This window comes from Oryctolagus cuniculus, chromosome 3, assembly GCF_964237555.1.
Source record: "Oryctolagus cuniculus chromosome 3, mOryCun1.1, whole genome shotgun sequence".
In the NCBI taxonomy this organism is placed as follows: domain Eukaryota; kingdom Metazoa; phylum Chordata; class Mammalia; order Lagomorpha; family Leporidae; genus Oryctolagus; species Oryctolagus cuniculus.
The window spans coordinates 79,827,200-79,848,459 of NC_091434.1; the positions used below are offsets into that span (position 1 = coordinate 79,827,200).

Sequence of the window (21,260 nt, forward strand, 5' to 3'; positions counted from 1 at the left end):
GGGTACAGCTGGGACTGGCTAAAGCCAGGAGTTTGGAACTCCATTTGGTTCTCCCACAAGGGTGGTAAGGGTCCAAAATATTTGGGCCATATTCTGCTGCTGCCCTGGACACATTAGCAGCAATCTTTTTAGGATGTGGAGTAGGTAGGACTTGAACTGGTGCTCAGATGCCTGCATTGCAGGTGGTGGCTCAACCCACTGAGCCACAACTCTGGCCCTGAGAAATGATGTCTTGAGAAAAACTGGCCAGTGATCTTGAGTAGCTCTCTTAATCTCTCTGGGATTTGGCTTTCTCACTAACTCAGTGAGAGGATGTCTAAGGTTTCCTACAGTTCTACAATGTAATAATGCAACTCTTTGTAATACATTTCACATTCTTTTTTTTTTTTTTTTTTTGACAGGCAGAGTGGACAGTGAGAGAGAGAGACAGAGAGAAAGGTCTTCCGTTTGCCGTTGGTTCACCCTCCAATGGTCGTCACAGCTGGCGCGCTGCAGCCGGCGCACCACGCTGATCCAATGGCAGGAGCCAGGTACTTATCCTGGTCTCCCATGGGGTGCAGGGCCCAAGCACTTGGGCCATCCTCCACTCTACTCCCTGGCCACAGAAGAGAGCTGGCCTGGAAGAGGGGCAACCGGGACAGAATCCGGTGCCCCAACCGGGACTAGAACCGGGTGTGCCGGGGCCACAAGGCGGAGGATTAGCCTAGTGAGCCGCGGCGCCGGCCAATACATTTCACATTCTGACAACAGAGGCAGAAGAAAGTCTTCTGTACACAGAAAATTATGTGAAACCTTCTTTGGATCATTTGAAATAGGAAATATATGAACTACATAAAATAGCTGTCTTCTATGGTCAGTTTGTGAAACAAAGAAACATACTGTCTTGACACATCTGCTTCTTGAATACACTATAAGAAGAGCTAAATCCAGACAGCTAAGATAATCCTTGAATGAGTAAATTTGATGGGCCTATCCATGGAAGGGATTCAATATATGTAGATAACATATAGTATCAAATCACATGAAATGAATAGCCTTTCTTTAACTTAACTACTCTAAATTTGATGGGGTGTGGAAGCTACATATTAAAGCTTCAAATACCTAAATGGACAAAGAAACCTAGAAATTAGCTGAGCTATGATAAATTCATTGATAAATTGAACTCATTAAGCTAAAAGATGTTTAACTCACACAACTGCAGTATCTAGCAGTAAAATCTGTTTCCACAATGATAAATCACAACTGTTCTTTCCAAACCCTACTTCTCTACCTTCTTAAGCTATAAAGAGTTCATCTTTTTTTTTTTTTTTAATTTCAAAACTAAAGGCCTAAATGTTCTTGCAGGATACATTCAACAAATTCATCCCAAATACTCTTCAAGACACTAAAGACCCAGTAAAGATCAAAACATATTAAATCCTGGTCCGGCATTTGACACCCCTGTTTCCAGTATAATTAACAACAATATCAGTAGTAGTACTAACATTTTGCTGAGCACTTACTATTTGCCCAGTACTTTTCCAGGCTCTCTTTTTATATTATGTCATTAAACTCTACAATGAAACTGTAAATAGTTATTAATCATTATTTTATAAGTAAGAAAGCTGAAATTTAGAAAAGTTCTCCAATATCAGACAGCTTACAAATGATAGAGTGATGATTAAAGATCTCTTTCTTAAAAAGCTATGCTCTTTCCAATGTGTCATATTAAAGACTAGGAAGACACTTGGATAGCACTAAGCAAGAGATTCTAGAAAGTTTAATTTGATTATTAAAACAGGAATGCATCAGTGAATGGAAATGCAATGAAGAATAAAAGGATTAAAGGAAGAAAATCTATTTTTCACTTTCTGTACTCATGATTGTTGTGAGGAATCTGAAGATGAGACAACCGTCTCCAGTTGGCAATATTCCTTTATGTTCCTAAGTGATAAAGAGTATTTATGAAGGATGCAAAGATAGGTCACACAACTTAAAAAAATTAATATGGAGATAGAAAATTCAATGTAATAGGGTTATATTACTTTTAAAAGTTAAAATATAATAGATTTCAAAGGATGAACTATGTGGTTTATAATCATTATTTTTGAGGCTGTTAAATTTGCCCTTGTTAGACTGTTAATGCTTGTATAAATAAACAAGAAACTTTTATAATTGCTGTTAAGATATTGTGTCAATTTAAGAATGTCAGAAATTAAAGATACAGTAGTTTGTGACAATTTTATTCCAACTTGCAGATGAATGAAGATGTAATGTTTTAAAAGGTAACTTTTAAAGTGGCAGATGGAATACATTTGAATTGACCTTAATATTTGAATCACATGCCTCCACACAGTGAAATGAGCTTTGAACCACTGTAGAAATATATCCCAAAAATGCCCTCACCTCTCTCTCTTGCTGGTGTGGAGGTCCTTTTTCATGCCTTTGTTTCATCCCACATGGACTAGTTTGCCCCTTTTGTTGGCCTCCCAGTCCCTGCACGCATAATTAACAGACTTAAGCTGGTACACCATGCTCCCACAGAGACTCCACCAGGCACCAGAGAGCATGCACATAACTAGAATTAGATCATGTAGGCATTGACATGGGGACTCGAACACAGGTCAAAGGTTCAGAACCTTGATTCAGGTTACTTCCTTTATGGCTGCTGCACATTCCCACCTCTTCCCACTGTTACAGTTATTGCTAGTATTAAGGGAATTGTTAAAATATTTCACTGAGTTACTACTCAGAGTTGCAGCCACTCAGATAAGGAGAGTGGTCCACCCTCCTTATTTTTGGTCATATTGAAACTCCTCTTTTCAACTCTTACTGTGCCATTATGTAACAACAGTGCATATACAATACCAGGAATATGTTAGCCAAAAGCGCATTATATCCACTGACTCATTATTTTCTCAAAACAGATTCTGTCTCCAGTTAGAGGTGTCCCTCCACATACTCAGTCCTTAATACATTTTTATTCAAAACTCTGTACAGTTTTACCTTGTTTGCACAAGATTTCCTTACACTAATGCCTTTCTCCGTATTATAATTACAATGAAGCATTACATTATGAAATGCTTTCCCACAAATAGAGAAAAAGTAATTATGAAAACAAAATGAGCAACAATTTTAAACAATAACTTAAATTTCTTTAGTATTTTCCGTAAGGTTCCTGTTCTTGTTATTGGAAGAGATACATTCTATCAAGTGGCTGAACCCTGAAGATTATGAGTAAAATCCTGTGGGCTTAATGAAATAGAAATAATAATTTAAAAATTTGACAGTTTAAAGCTTTGGCTAAGAAACAAAAAAAGTACATGTTAAAAATTGTGTCAACACCTTTTAAAATGGGTAGTAATCTCTAGTAGCAATTTAGCAGCTTACTTAGATGAGAGGGAAGAATGCTTACCTTGCTAAAATCAACAGTGCTGTTTTCTCTGCTAACATCATTTTTGTTTTCAACACTGGCTGGAGCAGACTGAGGAGAGACAACCTGACCTGCTAAAAGAGATTGTTATTACAGAATACAAACAATTACTTACATAGTTCTAGACATATTGAGTGAAGTATGAACTTCAATTAAAACTAGACTAACAGGTTTCTTAATGAATTTATGATGTGAGCATGAAAGGCCAATATAAATAGATTTATATCAATATGAAAGTTCTTATTTATCAGTTCCAGATAGAAATGGGAGAATTCAGTCGAGAAAATTGAATTAAATTTACAGATTAAAACTCTAAAATATTAGTCTACACAGAGAAATCATCTATGAAAATACCTAAATACAACTATGAATTTTCAATAATTTCTAAATACCAATTAAAGCTATATAAAAAAGACGAGATAGATGTCTGTTAAGATTTCAGCTCAAACTGAAAAAATTTAAATGTAAAGCATAAGAAGACAAACATTTAGCTGAAAATTGCACAGCATAATTTTAAATTTTTATTGCATCTAAATAGCCAAACAAATAGGAAAAAGTTATTTGGCAATAACTTTTAGAGATTTCTGTAGGTGGGATTCAGTTAAAAGTATGGTAGCTAGATTCTGGGAAACTTCCACCAACTTCCCAGAAAATCTATGAATATTCCTCCCCTTTATTAGGATGTACCTCCTCTTTCCTGAAACAATCTATGTACTGTTAAACAGTTTACAGATGGGACCATCCCCTCTGCACTCTGCGATGTGAGAAATATCAATAAATTTGAATTGTGTAAGTTTTCCATTAATGCTAACTGAAAATTATTTTGCAGTTCTTTTCCACATATTATTTTAGTGGATGGTAGAGCTGGGAATGTGACAATGACTAGAATAGTTTAAATTCCACCATTCACTATGAAATATTTTTTTTAAAGATTTATTTATTTATTTATTTGAGAAGTAGAATTACAGACAGAGTGAGGGAGAAACAAAGAGAAAGGTCTTCCATTCTCTGGTTCACTCCCCAAATGATTCCAATGACCAGAGCTGAGCTAGATCTGAAGCCAGGAGTTTCTTCTGCGTCTCCCACATGGCATGGGGGCACAAGCACTTGGGCCATCTTACACTGCTTTACCAGGCCATAGCAGAGAGCTGGATCAGAAGAGGAGCAGCCAGGACACAACAGGCACCCTCCGCCCTAGGCGGAGGCTTAGCCTACTATGCCCACTATGAAATCTTCTTTGCAATCACAGGCAATCTGAGACCTGTTCACAGTTAACAATTAAATGACAAAAATAAACTAGATTTACTTATTTCAAATGTATCCTTCTTCTTTAACTTCTTATTTTCTCTTGCTATTTTTAGGGTGAAATAAGTAATAACAACCTAAATTTGAAGCTGTGCCAAAATACATCTCTTTTTCTCATCAGTCTTAGACATGTAAATTATTCTCCCCACCTAAGTCTCCCTTCTACCTAACTCTCAATTTTATTCATGGATGCACCTGTAGTCTCATCTTCTCAAACTGCTGTAATCTCTCTAAAGTCCATGCGCATATTTTTAAAACAATATTTTCTTTAAATTTTCTCCTCAAAACCCGCTTGTTCTTTGCTAGGTAGAAATTAACATGTGATTAAAAATATTACTTACTTTAAAATGTTACCAAAGTTTTGCTTCTGGACTATAAAAACTCTTAGGCAAGATTCATTTATTAAGTTACACTTTTTGAAGGCTTAAAATTGTTGTATTGCCAAACTGTAATAAGCTTAAGATTCATTTACAACTTAAATACTTCTATGCTAACACTAAACAAACTAAAGTAATATATTTAGTGAAAACAAAAATAAAAATAATTTTGAAACATATTGACCTCAAGCCATGGTCACAAATTCTGATAAGAGTATATTCCAGGGAAACAAATAAACTTCAAAGAAATGTCACATAAGCTACCTAGGCTATTCTCATTCTCCCATTTCTAACTGCAGTGTGCAGGTATGACTGTGAACCATTCATTAGCAGCCATTCAATTTACAATTTTAAAAAACCTCTGACATAATGCATTTGTGCTACTAACAGATGTCTTCAATCACCAGTTTCACATCATTTCTCCATATTTTCATGAGTTACAAGGTCATATATATTTAAACATAAATTTATTTAATGTTCTGTAAAACTGAGCAGTGAAACTAAAGTTATGAAAAAATAAAACAAAAAAGTATCTGCTTTCTTACAATAATTTATTTCATCTGGTATAAAACTATAATTGTTTAATTCTGTCAGCAAACATATACAAAAGAAACGTGAACCATGTGAAAAATCATCAGCTTTGAAAAGATTTAATTTGGTAGAAAATATACTGGAACTTAAAATTTGAAAATTTTAAATGTTTATGTATTCATTTGTACACTTCAAGCAGAATATGTCATAAAGTAGCTTCAGCTCATGCCATATGTTTAAAACACTGACACTTGTATTTCCTCTTGTAATTAATTATAATTAGTATGGCAATATTATATGTACTATTCATAGGGATTAAAATATTTTGAGACTTCTTGTGCTATGCTATTGTTCTAAAAGAATACAAATTTTTATAAAAGACTATCTTATAAAGTTAATAACCAGGAAGAGATTTAGAAAGTATTTTCTATGACTATTTTCAAGAGCTGTACTAGATGACAGGAAATTCCCTTCTAGGTTCCACATATGTTTATTGAATGTATGCTATTAAGGAAAAAAGTATTAAAACTACCAGTCTATGGTAGAGGAATATAAACCACAAGTTTCATATCTTTTATTTTTTTGGAGTAGTAGTTAGTAATAAATGTAAGTAGTTAAATACATTTAATTGTATGAGAAGTCCTGCAAAAGTTTAAAGAACATCTCAAATCTTGGTATAATTTCTAAAAATATATAATTCATTCAAGAGAGATATTAAATGTATGGATATCCAATGTATTTTTTTGACAATTTGAAAAGAGACAAAAAAAAGTATGGATATTATTACTTTAAAATGAAACAAGTTTAGTTTGGGATATTTTGAAAAAAACAGAGGTCTTTAAATAAAGATTGGAATTTGATTTGCTATAATACAAAATTAAAATTCACATAGGAATCATGGTCCAGAGAACTATTGGATACAAAATAAATGAAAATACTTTTTAATTCTATTATCAATTAAAATATTTGTCTTATACTTATCTATTTTATATTTCAGTTACTACCACCAGTCAGAAGACGATGGACTTGGATTTTAAATTAAATTTCATTAACTCAAATGCTATTATGTATAAAGAATCAATACAATTAGATTTTGAATGAGCATATCTTTTTTTTATGATATCTAAGGTAATACAGTTTAAAGAATGACAAATTTTGGTACAAGATTTTACCTTCAATCAGAAGTGTGTTTCCTAATAGAGTAATAATGAATTTGCTAAGATATTATCTGCCCAGAAAAATAGTATGAAGTTAGGATTTAGTATTTACATATGTGTGGAAGCTTTATGAATCAGAATTTTATTATTTTTCTAATTACTATCCCATTATTGTAAACATGTTTTTGTTTACTTCTTTGAATTACTTTTACTTTGCCCATTGATCACCACCCATATGTCCTGTAAGCAAATATCATTGTAATGTTAAATTTCCTTTGTTATTGTGACATCTAAATGAGTTTTAGGTATGACTGTGAAAAAAGGCATTTGAATCAGTAGTCTTAGTCCATGCAGGATAAAATGTTCAGAAACTGATGAAAAGTGAGTATCATTAGTATCAACTGATTAGTGTTTAAGACTGTTCAGGAATGGGGAATGTCCAGCCCATGGGCCCTATAAGGCCTACAAAATCATTTGGTCTACTCCTGCCAAGATAACATAAGCAAGATTCAACATTAAATAGATCTATAGCAGGTTAATTTTTAAATTGATAATTTTGTTTGATCCACAAGTGATGTTATAAATATGCAAATGGCCCTTGGCAGAAAAAAGGTTTCCCACATCTGATAAACATTTGAAAAATCAAACATCATCCTTCTCTACCACAGTTTGTTTTCTAGCTTGTTAAATTAAAAGAATTCTTCATCTTAAATACAAATTGTAATTTATTTATATATTAGAAATTAATGTATGAATTACATGATATTCATATTAGCATCTGTTTGAATTAGTACTCTGTGAATCATTAATTCATGTTTTTCCTCTGAACTTCCATGTAGGGATCATATATCAGTCACATACAGTTATTAAAGGACATGTATTTTGCTAGGGAAATTTATAAAAGATGTAGGAAATCATGGGAGAAAGCTGACAGTAATTCAAACTGCTGACTAGGGAATGTAAGCGCCACGTTTCTGCTTGCTGTAAATGTTCTCAAAGTCTACTGAGAGACTGGCATAATAGCTTCCTTCCTCATAAAGTTTTTGGGAGAAACATGAGATTACATAAAATATATTATTTCATAATTTTATGAAATATGAATATTATCAAAGCACCTGATTGAAATAGTAAATATGTTCTCAAAGAATCTGCTGAATATTATAGTAAGTCATTTAAGTCCTGGCTATAGTTCTCTTCTTTAAATAAATTATGTACATATGTATTGTAAAAGAGCAGCTTTTAAATTTCTATTTGGCCAAATTAAAATCAATCGAATAACATATCACTTAAGTATATCATTATTTGCAGCTGCGAAATCCACTGTAAATCGTGTGCACTAGAAGGAAACTGGGATGAAGACATGGAGGTACAAAACTATTAACCTAGAGACCAAGCTGGTTTACACTACCTCAGAAACCTTCAACGCATTTAGAGTACCCAAAGGGTAGGAGATGAGGGAGGTACAGAGATGAGATGAGCCTGTTAGAGACAGACACAAGACAGAGCAAAATAAAGAAATATAAAGATGAATGACAAACTTACATACATGTGTAACAATACATTTATCCATGGGAATAGAAAACATAAAGAAAGAAGGGCTAAATATTTAGAAAATGTTGATTAGGTGAGCTATACTTCAAAATATGAAGCATGCACATAATTAAACTATGAGAAAAATCAGTGTGCCTAAAAATCATTAATGTACTAAATAACACATTTAAACACATCATACTATAAATATGTTTGCTGTTAAGATGTAGTCTAGACATTCAAAAACTCAGTAACAGCAATATAGCCTCTGAACAGACCCATCAGTTGCATCAAAAATGTCATATTGATTTTCTTAGAACAGTGAGAAATATCTTTATTAAACAATGTTTAATTCCTTCATCTACACAAATCTTTTCATATGTTTTCTCTCAGGCAATTCTAAGAACTATTATTCTAGTTTATTTTCTTCAAAGATAGAACAGTATGAGGGATAAAATTGAAACCTTCAGTATCTTATTTATGAAACTCAGTATTTAACAAACAAGAAAGTATATAAGTATCTAAACACATGTCAACACGAAGCATCCAAAAATAAAAAGTAAAGCATTTGTAAAAGAAATGAATATAAGGCAATAAACCAGACTTCCAAAAACTATAAATATAAGTCATTCACAATACATATGTGTACATTGCTTTAGGGGCTGGAATCTACCCAGGCCTAAACAGTCAACATATACCCAGTCCTTCCAAATCTAAATGTTCTCTGAGAATCTGTAGCTTTGAGCAGTAAATTAGAGATGTTTCTGCTGTGCAACTCCTCTCAAGATCCTAAATAAAAGCTACAACTAGAAAGTATCTAGATTAGGAAGTAGGAAAGATACATGAAGGAAAGGAACAGAGTTAGAAATTATTAGTAAGGAACCAAGTGGAATGAAGACACCTATACCAACAAAACTAAGATTTCCAGATTATTTTCAGGAATGCAACATTTATCACAAGGGTGATAAATTTTAAAATAGGTTGGTAGCCCAAACATCTCAATATAAATAAACATATGGATTAAGTGATAAATACAACTCCTGGTATATTTTGCTTTCTAGGTCACTTATCACAAAAATCAAATACTTATTTTTAGAAAATCTTTCTAGTTTCAGGGAATTATTTGAACATTTTTGATACATTTATTTTGAGTACTTTCCATCCCTACCATTTAAGGGTTCTAATGTCAAAGTAGATCTTATTTTTCTATTATTTTTGCTGTTGTTTTGCCAAATGTAACTGTCACTTTTTATTGAAACATCAGAACCAAGCATTTTAATTCTCACAGTTTTGATGCTTAATGAAAAGTGAAAGTTAAACACAGCATGGCGGCATTAAAAATGCATGGTGAATCCATAGCATCCTGCATCTTAGCCCTGAAGAGAATGTGCAGAATACCAAGGAAAGAATTATACAAAACAGTAAACTAGTGTATTTGGATGTGAGATTGACATCATTTCAAATTACTAAAAAAGGTATGAACAAGAAAGTATGGAATTGTGGAGAAGAGGAGCAAAGAAAGAAACTATTTTGTTCATCTAATCTACACAATGTGGGATATTCACATTTTAAGTACAATGTATGAATGTTTGACTAGAAGGAATATATTACTAAGGAAGCATGCTCTAGGAACAGGCAATTAAGGAAGAAGAAAACCTATTTCATGTGACTCTTTTAGATTTCCTTATGTGAGCATCAGTCATTCGCCAGGGAATTTCTATTGCTTTGCCTCTAAAAGAAAAATACATTAGACAAAAGGAGGGAACTTACTTCTAGAAAGAAAAAATGTGTTCTGTTTTCAAGTTCCTAGAAAATATTCACTTTACTTAATTCCTATTCTATAATCTTAAAAGAAAAAAACAACCTCTTTGCATAAAACATTTTAATGTAGAATATTTTTAAAATGTTAAGAATTACCCTTTGGCATGCTTTGAAATCTTTTTGTATCTCTGTATTAATTTACAACATTAAAATACCTGGCATATTCTGAAATAGATATCAAATCTATATTTATGGTTATGAATTTCACATTGTTTATCTAGTAGAGATTGTCAGATTTTAGAGTTCATAAGTAGATTGAGAACCTTAGTAGTAAAGGTCTTTCACACTTTCCCCCCCACTTCTGGGTAGGAGATTTATTTCTAAATTGGTGAAGTCTATACATATTTTCAGAATTCTCAACACACATAATTATGTAAAGTGTGTGAGGAAGCAAAACAGAGTCATAAGGAAGTGTTATAAGCCTAGGCTTAGAAAACCACTTACTGACAGCATACTCTACAACAATACTTAATTGGATATATGAATCTTGTTATAAATGTTTCCAAGATTTTATTGCCCTAACGTATGCCTCGGAAAGATGTGTGTGTGTTCAGATAAAGGCTGATTGTACAGATGGTGAAAGAAACACTTGAGAACCACTCAGATTCTAGGTTTTGGAAAAACTAAGCCATTTCCTGAATAAGACAAAGGAAGCTCTCAGAAAATCTTGTATCTATGTGTGTCTATATGTAAACCTGTGATTCGTGGCTAAAATTCTATCAATTCTTCTTATGATGAACTGAAGGTTAAAGCAGTAAGGCAGTATCTATGTTTGCATGTTATTACAATAAACAATTAATCCAGTGAATTCCATACCCTCTTTCTTCAAAAAATGTAACAAAATTTTTGTATAGTAAGCATTAACTCAAGGAAGTTTTGTTTATAAATTTGAGTAATTCACAAGTTAATATCCTTACCTCTTAAATAAACACATATTTTATTACAGATATATTTTATTGTCTTATTCCAGTAAAAGCAATGAAATAAAGACTAAAGGCTTTTTCTCAAACGTGTTTATATTCTAAGAAACTTTATGGATATATATTACTGTAAGATTTATTTATTTTAAAGGCAGAATGACACAGGGAGAGACAGAGGCAGAAGGAGAGGGAAAAAGATTTTCCATCCTCTGGGTCTCTTCTCAGATTCACTCAACCAGGTCTAAGCCAGGGTGAAGCCAGAGGCCAGGAACTGCATCCAGATTTCACAAATCGGTGACAGGGGCCCAAATACTTGGACCATCTTCTTGCTGCCTTCCCAGGCACACTAGCAGTGAGCTGGATCAGAAGCAAAGCTTGAATGCTTTGAATGACTTAAATCACCACTCCGTTACGGAATGACAAGCTTCATAAGCTGCAGCTTAATTCACTACACCACAACACTGGCTTTTCATGAGTGTATTTTAATAAGTTTTTTTAGTCATGTACACATAAGGCTATAGTCAAATTGGTAAATATCTCGTCTGTTTTCTTAACATAACCAAACACTAGAATTGTAATTGTAATAAACAGCACTAAATTTATATCTCCCAGATTATAAAAGCTTTTCTTTGTCATTTTTATTTATCACATCATTTAAAGCAATCTGTGATTTAGAATATAAGTGTATTTTAAATATATGACAACATTAAGCAAGTTACATATCCTTAGAGTGGTGGATGGACTCTATAAATAACAAGTTGGCATATATGGCAACACTTTATTTGCACCTTATATATACATAACTGTAGATTTTTATGTAATAACAATGATTTCAATAACATTTGGTCATTGATAGGTCTTAAAAATCAAATGAATATTTGAAAAATAATTTTGCTGTTAAGAATCTATTCTGGGGCTGCTGCAGTTGTGTAGTAAGCTAAGCCTCTGCCTACAGTGCCGGCATCCCATATGGGTGCCAGTTCAAGTCCCAGCTGCTTCTCTTCCAATCCAGTTCTCTGCCATGGGAAAAGCATGAGACAATGGCCCAAGTGCTTGGGCCCCTGCATCCATGTGGGAGACCTGGAAGAAGATTCTGGTTGCTGGCTTCAGAAAGGCCCAACTCTGGCTTTTGAGGCCATTTGGGAAGTAAACCAGCAAATGGAAGACCTTTCTCTCTGTCCCTCCCTCTGTCTGTACCTCTTCCTCTCAAATAAATAAATAAAATCTTTTTTTAAAAAAAAGAACCTATTCTATATTCTGAAGCAAAATTACGTCTATGTATCCTAAAGCTTTTTTCTATATTTTTGTGTATATCCAATTCAATAATATGAAAACTGGTGAAAATTCCTATATAAAGCAGTCTATAGAAAACTCAATTTTCATATATTTATATTTAAAGCATTTCTGAAGCTCTTTTTCACTCCCAAAAGTAGGAGTGAAAAACCTATAAAATATTCCATGCTATCAATATGTGTGCTTTAATCCATTTGTGATATCAGAGTCTTTCCAATAAAGCATTTGAAAATACTTACTGCTAATTTTTATATTTTAGAAGTGGAAAACTTTTATAGCTGATAGAATTTAAAAATTCATGTCATCTGCATGGTGATTCATTTTCCTTCATGAGACTAATGGAAAGGATGATGATAAAGGAGATTCCTAAGCAATTTCTTTGATGTAAATGATGAAGGGTTCAACACATGCCAAGGAGAGAACAATGTACGAGAAGGATAAAATAGTCTGAAGCGTAACCGTAGTAAGTCACGACTGCTAGAAAATGATAGGAAACGATGATGGTCATCTGTGTTTGTATGTGAAGACAGAAAGCAGGGTGGCACGTAGAATGTTGAAAATGCTACTATGTAAACAATACTAAACCCATGAACTAGAGTCAAACTTAATTTGTGTAGAGCCACAAGCAAAGCACTGGCTGGTCTCTTTAATTGTAACTGCTGGTGGAATCTGTGCACTGAGTAACATGAAACCCATTTGTTTTTCCCACAAACAATAAGTTTTGATAATTGTCTATTCTATTCAAAGACCATATACAGCATAAATCAAAACAATGCCTTGCATTCTCAAGTTACACAGTAGAGAATCAGTCATTCTACGGGATTACTAGTTGCTCTGTATGTTTGTTGCATTTGAACCTGTAAGTTCTTACTTTATATTTTCCCTTTATATTGTTTGGTGAACCTACCAGAAAACTTAAATGCTTTGTTAAAATTTCTACAATTTTATACTGGGTAATAAGACTATACATACAGTATATGCACATAAAAACAAACAATTCTACAATAATCTGAATTTTAAGAAATCATTTACAAATGAAATATATATTAAATGACATAGAAGCACCCTGATATTTCAGAGACCTATGGTATACAAAAATAACACAACAGCTAAATACTTACCATTCTTATCCATGGAATTTGGTTCTGACTGTTTCTTGCCAATATCAGCAAAGGAGCGGACAATGGGAATCCTGTTGGTGAGTTTTTTCTGATTCTGGTGGTGATGCTGTTTCATCAGTGCCTCATGGACTCTGTGGCGCACATCTTCATTCAGCTGACCTGAGCTCACTTGTTGGTCAAGCACCATATCTGGAGCAGAAACGTAGGAAGAATATGAACACAGCTGTCACACATGTGCCAGAAGTGAATCACTGATTTCAAATAGGCAGACCCTAAATACTATTATTCATCTTAAGATAGGAATGAATTCTTGGGGGTGGTGGTATTGTGTAAAAGGTTAAGCTGCTGCCTGCAATGCCCGTATCCCATATCAGAGTACTAGTTGGGGTCCCTGCTGTTCTGCTTCCAATCCACTCCCTGCTAATGTACCTAGGAAACCAGCATAGGAAGGTCCGACTCCTTGGACCCCAGATACCCATGTAGGAGACCTGGCTGGAGTTTCAGGCTCTTGGCTTCTGACTGGACCAGCACTGGCTGTTGTAGCCATTTGGCAAGTAAAGCAGTAGATGGAAAATTTTTTTCTCCCTGTCTCTTCATCTCTCTCTGTAACTCAACCTTTCAATAAGTAAGTCTTTTAAAAAACAGAATATAAATAAAGAAATAAATAAATAATAGGAATGCAGTATTTTAAAAATCTCTAAGTATGGTGTTATAAACTGAAGAATAACTTTTTCCTATTGAAATGTTATACAAGAAAGACTTGTGCAAATTTTCACTAGAAACCATCCAATTAATTTTAAAGGTATACTAATTATGGATTATTTTTCAAAAAGATAAATTATGTTGAGAAAAAGTTTCTTTGTGTTTTCCAGTATTCGCAGGGAATAAAGCTTCTTCCCCTCCTAAGTGTAAGGTTTAACCTCAGGCTGATTTTCCTTAGGGTCATAATGTGATTGCCAGTCATGACAAGAAACTTTGTTCGCATCTAGCAAGAGGCTAGCTTTTTGTGACTTTCTCTTAAAAGAAGAGTTCTTTTTCTCTTGGCCAGAAAAATGTTCAAGTCTACCTGATAAAGCCCTCTCCAATTTAAACCAATCTCTGTCAAATAAGATATTCAAATGATTGTTTACACTAATCAAGAACTACCATTCACTCTGGGGTTAATTCTCAAAATCAGAGTTCAACAAACTTTTTGTGATGATCCAGATAACATCAGAGTACTTGAAAAAAAATTGTGGTGATGGAAAGAAAAGATAAGCTTATGTTGGTGCAAAACATTTTGAAATCCATGTATCAGAAGGGTCTTCAAAACACTCATGGGAAAGGCCCTTTAAAAGAAAATTTTCCAGGCCCTCAGGGGTCTGCGCTGTGGCATAGAGGATAATGCTGCCACCTGCAGTGCAGACATCCCATATGGGCGCCGGTTTGAGTTTCGGCTCCTCCACTTCCGATTCAGCTCTCTGCTACAGCCTGAGAAAGTAGTACAGGTGGCCTAAGTCTTGGGCCCCTGCACAGGCGTGTGAAGACCGGAGGAAACTCCAGGCTCCTGGCTTTGGATTGGCGCAGCTCCGGCTTTTGTGGCCAATAGGGAAATGAACCAGTGGATGGAAGACGTTTCTCTCTCTCTTTCTCTCTCTCTCTCTCACTGCTTCTCCTTCTCTCTCTGTGTAACTCTTTCAAATAAATAAATAAATTTTTAAAAAAAAAGAAAGAAAATTTTCCATGGATTTCAAAACATTTTCACCAAAATAAACTCTGAAAATTATTTTTCAATGAACTTGTTGAAATATCCTCACAGATGTTTTAGACTTGTAGGCCATATGATCTCTGTCATAGCTACACTACTTGCCTTTATAGCACAAAAATAGCTGCAGACAACATGTACACACAAAAAATGGTTGTATTATAATCAAACCTTTTTGTGGCCACTGAAATCTGAATTTAATATGATGTTCCCATCACAGTTTATTCATGTTGCTTTTACCACTTCTCAACCATGTAATACGTAATCACCATTCTTAGCTCAAAAGACCTACAGAAACAGGCAGCAGGCCATATTTGGAGTATGGGGCATGGTTCACTCTATCTCTTTTCTTTTACAATAGAAAGACATAGACTAAATAGTGGGGAATCAGCCATAATATATGCCTGAAATGCTTGGAATTTAGACACTATAATTACTCCAAAGGATTCTTTGAATTCTGAAAATGTATACTTGTAAAATATATAAATCTATATTTTAATTCTTTGAAGATAAGTAATTATAATTTTCTGAATTAATATGAAATGAATAAACTGGTAAATTGTTAACATATATAACATTCTATTGAAATCTTGCTAAGATAGAAAAATATATAAAATAGGTATTATATACTTCATAATGGAAGTTATAAAGTAGGTTATTCTATCCACAAGCCATGATTAGACTCCCCAGTTTGATATACCAATCAGAATAAAAGCAAACCACGCATATGTCTATGATTTTTAATTTCTACTAATGCACAATCTTTCTAGACTTGAGCACTAGTCACTAGGTTCACAGTTTCTCAGAGATAAGGTCTTTATTTGAAAGATTTACATAAAAGACAGTAAAATATTAAAAGAAATAAACCAAACCACTCATTTGCAATTAGTTGCAAAGAAATACACAGTAAACTTGGAGGTATATCTGCATCAAATAATATCTTAATGACAGAACATTTAATCATCTTGATTTAAGAGGTCATATTACTTGTTCAGGGGAGACATATAAGTATCAAACAGAATCTGATCTAGTAATTATTTATACTGCTGTCTTCTCCACTATAATATATACTAGTATTAACCTGAAAGTAGAAGAGGATAATGAACCATAATGGCTTTGGGCCCAGAGTCAGGTCATGCAATATCAGCAGGCTATGATGCCTGCCTAACACATTCCAGTATGCTAAAGCCCAGATCCAGGAGCTGGATAATAAGAGAAGAAGCAAAAAAAGAAAAAAGATCAATAGATTAATTCTTCTAACACTATTCAGGCTCTAGAGGAACTGGTGGCATTGATGTGGAAAAAAAAAATCTCACAAAATGAAAAATCATTTTTATCTTAATCAGTTAAATATTGCATCATGGTCTATTCATCCTGACTACTAAAGGGCCCAAGTGGTCCTTACAGATATTATATAAATTTAAGCTTCTTTCCAGAATATCATAGAAATGTTTTTGAAAACTCATTGAACTTCAAAAGCTAGTAGGGGAGGAGTAGGCAACGTGAAGGCTAAATTCCAAATTTTGATTGCCAGCAACAAGGAATATGTGTACTAAAACATGAACTATTGGGGCTGGCAGTGTGGCACAGTGGGTTAAGGCACCAGCCTGCAGTGCCAACATCCCATATGGGTACTGGTTCTTGTCCCGGCTGCTGCCTTTCCCATCCAGCTCCCAGAAAGCAGCAGAGGATGGCCCAAATTGTTGGGCCCCTGCACCCATATGGGAGATGTAGAGGAGGCTCCTGGCTTCTGGCTCAGATCAGCCCAGCTCCAGCCATTGTGGCCATCTGGAGAGTGAACCAGCGGATGAGGACTTCTCTCTCTCTGTATCTACCTCTCTATGTAACTCTGATTTCAAAAAAATAAAATGAATCTTGGAGGGAAAAAAAAGAGCATGATCTATCATAGAATATTTACTTTCCAGGTATGCTAAAACATAGGTATATTTAAAAATATATGATTACCCCATATCCCCATATTTGTGGATTATATTTAGAAGAACAAACTGGATTTTCCTTTGATAGGTTTTATTTTTTTTTTTGCTGTTTCTTTTTTTTTTATTTAATAAATGTGAATTTAAAAAGTGCAACTTTTGTATTATTGTGGCTCCCCCCCCCACCTCCCTCCCTCCCGCGGCCCTCCCTTCTCCCACTCCATCTCCCATCCCACCCTTCATCGAGTTTCATTTCCTTTGATAGGTTTTAAACAACAAAGGTTTTTGTGTGGTTTGAAATTATGACTGGTAATTTATCTATGGTATTAAGTTTGGATTTATTTTAATTTTTCACATCACTGACAGAATTAGTCTAAAGAATATAGGATACAGAGGAAATATTTACTCTATTGTTCTTTGTAATTCTGAATTTCAAAGGATTAACATAGACCATAAAATTGCTTGTGATCTAGTTTGAGTTCTGGGCTCTTGGATTTGGTCTGACCCAGCCCTGATTATTGCCGGCATTTGGGGAATGAACCAACACATGGAAGATCTCTCTATCTTATGTTTTTTCTGTCTTTCAAATAAGGTGAAACAACTAAATAAAAAGTAATATGTAAGTATATGATTATTTATTTTCAATACAATTTATCTCTAGGTCAGAGTAAATCATCATAAGAAAATATATCTGGAAAATTGGGAATTTGAAAAGGTTAAGTGATATTTTGAAGGATGAAGTTAATGTTTATTGTGTTCCCTAAAACATTGGAAAATGGATACATTTTAAATTAACTTTATCCAAAAGAAAATCCGACTTTAATTATACCAGAAATTCTTGACAGACCTGCCAGACACAAATAGAATTTTCTGCTACTAAGACTACAAAACTCTCTTACAGGAATTATATAAATCTGTTAAAAACATATCAGAACATTGATGTAAAAGTTTTTGGTCTTTATATTATAATAACTGGATCATATTCCTCTCTTAGAAAATGTCCACAAAACATTAATCCCACAGAGCTTGTGCATTTAAAAATACTAGAATTTAGAGCCCTTAAATATAAGCATTTATATCTAGTTTTGGGGGGCAGACACTTGCCCTAATATTAGGACACTGATTGAGATGCTCCCATCATATATTGAAGTAGCTGAGTTCGAAATCCGCTTCTACCCCTGATTCCAGCTTTCTGTCTGTGTGTTCCCTGAGGGGCAGTAGAGATGGCTCAAGTGGTTGGGTTCCTGCCACCTCCATGAGAGACTAGGATTGAGTCCATGGCTCCTGTCTTTAGTCTAGCCCAATGCTGGCCTGGATGTTGCAGGCATTTAGTGATTAAACCAGCCTGGGAGATGTCTGTCTGATGGCCTGCCTGTCTGTCTGTCTGTCTCTCTCTCTCTCTCTGTGTCTCTGTTTCTCTGCCTCCCATATAAATAATTGATTTTTTTAAAAACACACAAAGATGTTGATTTGACTTTTGGAAAATTTAAACTAGTAATTAATATTTCAATAACTGCCTAATATATGGGAAAATAATGAGAAATGGGAGCTGAGGAAAAAGTTGCAAGTCTTACTGTTAATCATAAATTATCATAAAATAGAATATGACAAATTTATAATTACATATTAATTGGAAGAAACTATTTGCATATCTGCCAATGTCATCTGTGATATATTGGTTTCTATTTATCCTTTATAAACTGTAGGAAATGGCCTCCAACCTACATCATGAGTGATATCATATATTATAATAAAATAATAATAGATATGAAAATACCTTGCAAAGTTAGAAGTCCTAAAAATGTAAAGTATACTTACTTATTACACTTTTACTAATGCACTTCAATTGTCATACAGTGAAAACAGCACTGAGAAAAAATAAAACAAATTGCAATCTATTTTAATGCTATTTGATTGAGGACTCAAAGGGTAAATAAAATCAAAATATAATTAATTACACAGTGAGAGGGAATCTCTTCTCTTTTTTTTTTTTTTTTTTTTTTTTGACAGGCAGAGTGGACAGTGAGAGAGAGAGAGACAGAGAGAGAAAAAGGTCTTCCTTTGCCGTTGGTTCACCCTCCAATGGCCGCCGCTGCAGCCGGCGCACCGCGCTGATCCTGGCAGGAGCCAGGAGCCAGGTGCTTTTCCTGGTCTCCCATGGGGTGCAGGGCCCAAGCACCTGGGCCATCCTCCACTGCACTCCCTGGCCATAGCAGAGAGCTGGCCTGGAAGAGGGGCAACCGGGACAGAATCCGGCGCCCCAACCGGGACTAGAACCCGGTGTGCCGGCGCCGCAAGGTGGAGGATTAGCCTATTGAGCCACGGCGCCGGCTTGGGAATCTCTTCTCAATAATGACTGAAAAGGAATTTAACAGGGTTGGCATTTTGGTGCAGGATTAAGGCACCACCTCTGATGCCAGCAAACTATATTAATGCCAATTCGAGTCCTGGCTGTTCCACTTCCTATCAAGCTCCCTGAAAATGATTTGGGTTCTGCTGCCCACGTGGTAGACACAGAGTTCCTGGCTCCTAGCTTCCACCTACCTTGCCTTGACTATTATATGCATGTGGGGAGTGAACCAGCAGATGGAAGATCTCTCTCTTGCTCTGTCTCTCTAAATCTTTTTTTTTTTTTTTTAAATCTAATGCAATAATGGTAAACACAAATATCTACAATATTTTTCTGTGATACTAGCTCTAAACTACTGATATACTTTGGCATTTTATAAGCTGCTCTACACGGAAACTGTTAAATTTTTGGTAGGCTACTTCAGTCAGAAACAAGCAGACTACTTAGAAGAGCAGAAAGAATAATTAAAAAAAAAAAAAAAACCTAGTTGGGGTATCAAGTCTCCCAATGAGATACTTACATTGTAAGGATAGACTTAAAGAGAATGTAATTTGTTCGGAAAAGTTATATTTAACACAGTTAACCTTCACATCTCTGCAGAACTGAGTTTGGGGAAGGGGAGCAGGGTTATGGAGGAAAAAGCATAATTGTAGACAATAAAAATGAACTAAGGTGATAAACAAAAGAATTTTAGTCAAGTTACTGGGAGACTTCCTAGGAGGAAAAACTTGCTGGGGAGGGAAAGCCTTAAAAATTACAGGCTTTAGGAAATGTTTGGGCTGTGTGAAAGGTGTGTACTTAGGCTAATTTTGCGAGGTTGAGGAATTTGATAGCTTCATAATGTATAGATATTCCAAAACTTACTTGGATAAATCTAGTTTCAAAGGTAATGCCATACCAGGTTAAGTTGCAGAAATTAACTCCTTAGGGTAAGAATTTTCATCATTTGAATCTTTCTTTCTTTATTTATAAAATAAGGATAGCACTAATAATCGAAGCTGCAAGTTTAAGCATTGAAAAATAGTAATATACAAAGGTAAGCATTTCCTAAACCAAAATACTGCAAAAAGTTCATCCATTTTATTCTAAACTAAAATACAAAATTGTTTGATACAGGCATTTGCTGCAGAAGTTAAAATTCCACTTAGGACATACACATCTCATATCAGGATTCAAATCCTGGCTTGCTTCTGATCCCAACTTTCTGTTAATGTGCACTATGGAGACAGCAGGTGATGGCTCTCATGCTTGGATCCCTGCCACCCATGTGAGAAACGTGGATTGGATTGAGTTGCCAGTTCCTGGCTTCAGTCTGGTGAAACCCTGGTTGTTGCATGAATTTGAGGAGTGAACAAATAAATTGGAGATATCTCTCTCTGTCTCTGTGTCTCTCTCTTTCTCTCTGCCTTTCAAATAAAGTGGTTAAAAAAAAAAGCCCCTATTTTTTCCCCAACAGAAGTTGTAATTTAATAGAAGGAATAGTGCTCTTGAATCTGGGTCATGAAAACTTAAAGAGTTTCTATTTTCTCATTAAAGATGGGAATGATCCTTATTTTGTAGGGCTTTTCTAAAGATTGTAACTACATTGGATACACCATTATTCCAATACAATATTCTCTCATAGATGATTTTTAAAACACACAGAGTATTAGTGGTTTTTTTCCTCATCTCTACCATATAATTGATTATTGAAGTCTCCCATTAGTCCTACTTCACATATATATTGCATATAAACTTATTTTTTCTCAAACTGCATCTTTTAAAA

At 34.5% G+C, this 21,260-nt stretch overlaps 1 protein-coding gene across 13 annotated transcripts in view; it reads right to left on the reverse strand.

Annotated features, from left to right (window-relative positions):
- The window catches only part of SLC4A10 (solute carrier family 4 member 10), a 333,141-nt gene that overhangs the window by 106,771 nt on the left and 205,110 nt on the right, over window positions 1-21,260 (reverse strand). For 6 of the 13 annotated variants that reach the window (XM_008258664.4, XM_051848039.2, XM_070069865.1 and 3 more), the window contains 3 exon segments: window positions 13,468-13,656; window positions 3,395-3,486; window positions 2,386-2,475 (listed from right to left, as the gene is read on the reverse strand). In XM_008258664.4, the coding sequence (XP_008256886.1) occupies window positions 2,386-2,475; window positions 3,395-3,486; window positions 13,468-13,656 (371 nt within the window). 13 annotated transcript variants of the gene reach the window in all.